The sequence below is a fragment of the Belonocnema kinseyi genome, chromosome 8 (assembly GCF_010883055.1).
Source record: "Belonocnema kinseyi isolate 2016_QV_RU_SX_M_011 chromosome 8, B_treatae_v1, whole genome shotgun sequence".
Taxonomy (NCBI): Eukaryota; Metazoa; Arthropoda; class Insecta; order Hymenoptera; family Cynipidae; genus Belonocnema; species Belonocnema kinseyi.
In genome coordinates this window covers 78,770,726-78,775,961 of record NC_046664.1, presented here as the reverse complement: position 1 = coordinate 78,775,961, position 5,236 = coordinate 78,770,726, and the positions used below count along the sequence as shown (strand labels likewise).

At 35.2% G+C, this 5,236-nt stretch overlaps 1 protein-coding gene across 1 annotated transcript; it reads right to left on the bottom strand.

Annotated features, from left to right (window-relative positions):
* Nucleotides 1-328: 328 nt before the first annotated feature.
* On the bottom strand, nucleotides 329-1,796 carry LOC117178558. Its single transcript, XM_033369986.1, has 3 exons — nucleotides 1,646-1,796; nucleotides 985-1,263; nucleotides 329-597 (listed from the first exon to the last, which is right to left on the bottom strand). Exons 1-3 carry the CDS (start codon nucleotides 1,794-1,796, stop codon nucleotides 329-331), a joined length of 699 nt encoding a protein of 232 aa, XP_033225877.1.
* Nucleotides 1,797-5,236: the final 3,440 nt, after the last annotated feature.

Below are 5,236 nucleotides of genomic sequence, written 5' to 3'. Positions count from 1 at the left end.
CATCTTTCGCAGCCCCTATGCCTGCCTCATCACCACATTTGCCTTTCTCACTCACTATTTTATATGACCATCCACTCCTTGATTGCTCCGAAACACAAGCCCACAAACGCTTCTCAACCTTGTCATCATGTCCCTTAAAGCCTCCTAACTTTTTGCTAACAGAACTATGTCATCTGCATGTGCGAGTGACCATATCATGACTCCTTTTACGCTAATTCCTTTTACCACTATGGCAGCTAGTTTGCTTTCAATATCTGTGACTTACTAGGCAGTCTGATAGGTCCCTGAAAAATGAAACACGGAGACGTTTTTTTGGCTAAAGTCGGTTTTATTTTTCAACATACTCTCCTTTTAGGTCGATACAGCGAGTCCAACGATTTTCTAACTTTTTGATACCGTCCGAAAAGTACTCGATCGGAAGGTCTCCAAAATACGCCTCAGTTTCAGCTATGTGCTCCTCATTTGAGTAAAAACGCTTACCCGTGAGCCATCTCTTCAGGTTAAGGAACAAGTAATAGTCGCTGGGGGTCAGGTCTGGTGAATACGGTGGCTGAGGAACCAATTCGAAGCCGATTTCATGCAATTTTGCTTGTGGAACTAAGCATGAATGAATAGGCGCATTGTCGTGATGATAAAGCGGTTTTTTCTTCTTCAAATGCGGTCGTTTTTCGGCGATTTCAATTTTCAATCGGTCCAATAATGATGAATAGTCTGATCCGGTTATTATTTTACCTTTTTCAAGATAGTCCACGAATATTATGCCATGTGCATCCCAAAATACGGAGGCCATAACCTTTCCGACCCATTGTTGCGTTTTTGAACGCTTCGGAGCACTTTTGCCCGGTGAAACCCACTGTTTTGCCTATTGCGTTGACTCAGGAGTGTAGTAGTGGATCCAGGTATCATCCATGGTTATGAATCGGCGCAAAAACTCGGTCGGCTTACGCGAAAATAATGCCAAATTTTGCTGAAAAGTTGTCACACGAATTCGTTTTTGGTCCACTGTGAGCAACCGCGGCACCCATCGCACGCAGAGCTTCTTCATGCCCAAAACTGAATGCACGATATTGCCCACACGTTCCAAGGATATGCCTACAGCATTAGCTACCTCTCTCAATTTCACTTTGGGATCATTCAACATCATATCATGGATTTTTTCGACATTTTCTGGTGTAGTGACCTCTTTTGGGCGCCCAGATCGTTCAGCATCAACTGTGCTCGTACGGCCACAACGAAACTCGGTTTCGTCTCGGATATAGTTTTCTTGCGAAGATAGTAGTGTTTGATCAAAACTCGAAACTCAGATTTTTCCATATTAAAAAAAAACTCGGAGGTTAGTCGCTTCTCAGTGCTGTAACTTGTAAATGCGTAAACATAAATGGCTGAAGTTTTGACAGGCGTCATTTGAAGGATCAAGCTCGACGAAAATGGTTCACATTAGTGAATACTAATGCCATCTCTTAGAATTTTCAGTTACTTATCAGACTGTCTAGTAAATTGCAAAAAAGCAATGGGCTAAGCGGACAACATTGCCTCAATCCCCTATCCATCCAGAATCCCACTGAGATTCCCTACTCTCTTCTCGCCCTATCCTTTGTCTCTTCATATACTTCCCTCACCCTTTCGATCAGGCCTCTCCCTATACTACAATCTCTCCCGTTCCCTTCCACAACAACCCTCCATCCACCGAATGGAACGCGCGTTTCATTTCTGAAAACCGCGTATAGTTTCGCGACCTTCTCAGCTTTTTCTCCCTTTCTTCCCTCCACGCTCTTGGGAATCTTTTCCTTCTCCATACTCCTTTCACTACCTCCTTATCGCATCTCTCTTACCTCTTGTGTCCGCATTTTTCTTCCCAGAAAAAAAAAATTTCTCCGAAAAGCAATCTTCTATGAATGTGTCTATCTGTCAGTCTGTCAGTATGTCTGTCTATCCGTGGATGGTTTTGTTTTGTTAATTTTGTTAGCACTATAACTTTCGAAATAATTGGCAGATTGTATTATCCTTTGGGACACTCTTTTAGTATTTCAAATTGAAGGTCAAGTTCGTTAGAGAGCCATTTTGGATACAAATTCAAAAATTGAGCACATTTTGAATATTTTTGAGACCACTTTTTTCCAGATATAAAAAGTTACCTCAGGGATATTCATAGTATTAAAAAAGGCGAAAAATTTTTTTTGATCACTTTTTTTTGGATAGAACCAGAATTACCAGAGTTATAGTATTTACAAAATTCCAAAAACAACGAACGCACAATATGAAAAAGTTCAAAAGAAGATAAGATGTGCATTTTTGTAAATCCTACAAGATTTTGATTACAACTTATTGAATTTTCTTAAAAAATCAAAAATTCTAATTCACACAGCATAAAAAAATAGAAAATTCAGTATCACGAAATTACTGTCGTCGATGATTTGACCTTTAGTTTTAAAACAATTGGTGTACAAGTGTGGGGAATATAAAATGATCGAGTGCAGGGCGTCAGGAAAATACATTATCGAGCGCGCAAAGCGAGATAAATATGTTTTCAAACACGAAGCGCGAGGATCAATAGTCGTGCATCTTAGGCGCGCTCAAACTTGCAATTGAAGCAAGTCGCGCACTTAGCGCGCGATGAGAATGTGTCCGCGAAGCGGAAGGATTTTTTAAAAAGAATTTTGAAATAAAATTAGAGTTTCAAAGCAAACTTAAAATTTCTAGCAGTTGTTAGTTTTTTCAAATAAAATTTGCATTAATAATCATAAATCTTAATTCGTATTCCAAGTTTTAAATAATTAAATGCTTTACATCTTCGACAAAAACCCAGATGTACAACTGATATAATAATGATTCTTGTAGAACATTACAAATGTTTCCAACAATATTATTGGAGGGAAATAATAAAAGACAGACTCTTATCCGCCTAAAAATTTCTGTGATATGTATTTATTCATAAAATAAACAAAAAATATTGATGGGCAATTATTCGTCACTAAACAGAATTACTTTTTTCAGCTGTTTACAAATTATAATTTCTGCGTCACAATTTGCTTTCTATCAAGTGACGTAGCTAGCACCGAGTGGGTCCTGTATCAATATTTTTTCGGAAGGGGGGGGGGGGGAACCATTTTTAAAAAATAAACAAAAACTTTATACATTCATTCCTAGTTAAGTGACCATAAACAAAAAATCGGATCCGTGACAAAGAGCCCAAACGAAAAATCGCCCGCCAAATGACAGTCGCGATCTAAGTCAGCCAAGAGAATTTCTTTAAATTAAAATCTGTGAGCACATTTAATCGTTTACTTTTCTATTGAAACTTTCTAATTTAAATTCTGTCAGATATTATTCACGCAAAATTTGTATTAAATCCTATGTTTCGGAATGACAATTTTTTTTAAATTTTATTCGTACCTAAAAAGTATACTCTTTCATTAAAACTTTCTTATCGAAACTCTATAAAATCTTATATTTTCAGAACTTGCATTAAATTATGTATTCAAAATTTCGTAAAAAAATATTAAATCATACCTTTCGAGAAATTTTATATTTTTATATCAAGCTTTTAAGTGAAATTCTATCAAATCTTATGTAGTCCAGACATTATTAAATACATTTTCAAATTACAAAATGAACAATAATTTTTGTCTTTTCACAGAAATATCATCAAGTATTCCGCCCAAAACAATGGACCTTCTGGCAAATTTTGGTAGGAGTAAGGAAAATGCGGAAAATCAAGGTACCGAAAGTTTAAATAAAAACTGAGAACAGAAATGTTAAACAGTAAATAGTTATTAATTGATATTTTAGAACTTTTAATAATATCTTGAATTATTCGATACTTTAACAGTATAATTTATGTACCGATGGTGACAAACAGATCCTCTCCCCCTTGGCGCATACGGTATTATATTATATTTCGAATAAAGGATATATGATTCACGGTAACATAACAGGCAGTTTATGGTAACTCACCAAAAATTTCCCGAATTTCAATTAAAGAATGTCTATAAATTTCCGAAAATTCATAAAAATTTTCTGTCATGAATGGTAATTTAACTGGTAAATATGGTAACTTACTATTATTTATTTAAAATTTAACTTGAACAAACATTATAAATTTCCGGAAATGTAGGAAAATATATAAAATATTACAGGTAATTTATGATAGTTATGATTATGAAATTATGAAGTTAAATTTCGTAAATTACCATATCCAAAATTTCATTTTAAACATTCTTATAAATTTCCGAAAATTGATGGAAAAATTGGGTAATTTATGGTAAGTATCATGTAATTGCTGGTAACCTACCATACATTGCCCAAAATTTCATGACCAATGTCAATAAATTTCCAGAAATTTATGGAAATCAGTATAATTTGTCGTAATTATTAAACTTAATAACTTATGCATGAAAAACAATAAAGATCTCAATATAACTAGAGACGATAAAGGGAATGCCACAGTTCTTATGAATATTAGTGACCAAACCAGTCATCCTTTATCAATTTTTTTGATGTTCGCCATGTCCAAAAGCAATGACATATCACTCAAAGTTTAAAATATTGGGAATGACGCAATAAATTGCTAAATTAGTTTGACTAAAAATTTGAAAAAAAGTTCGAGTAAAAGGTAAATCTGTAAAATTATTTTCATGTTTTTTTGGTACTCATTACATCCACCGGATTGAGATTTCGTGTTTAGAATTTGAAATCTTGAACAGAAAGCACTAAAAAACGCTTGTATACATCAATATAATTATAATTTCAAAGAAGGTTTATTTATAAATTTATAAACTAGGATATTGCCATTCGGGTTGTAGGACTTTGTAGATGATGTTCGGATCGATGCATTTTAGATTTTTCGATTCGCGTCTGTTGAGCTCTGACACAAATTTTGGATTATATCGTCTAAACCATCTAAAAAAAAATACAGTCGACGCTATTTACCTTGCCGCGGGTCGGACCATAGGGGAGTAATTTTACTGGAAATGATGTTTCCTCACTCTCGAGTCTTCTCTTGATGCGTCGTGCTTGATGCAAACTGTTTCGCTCGCTACGTACGTTGCCGCGCGAGGAGCAGTGTTTACAACCAAAGAAAGTTCGATTTTCAGAATACATATTTTGGAGGTAAATATCTCACATTTGGTTCCGAACAATTGTGGGTCCGGATGCAATAAGGGCACATAAAATTTTTTCGTGCGAAAACGAAGTCGACCTGGAGGCTTTAGAAAAAATTTTCGAATTTTAATTTTCA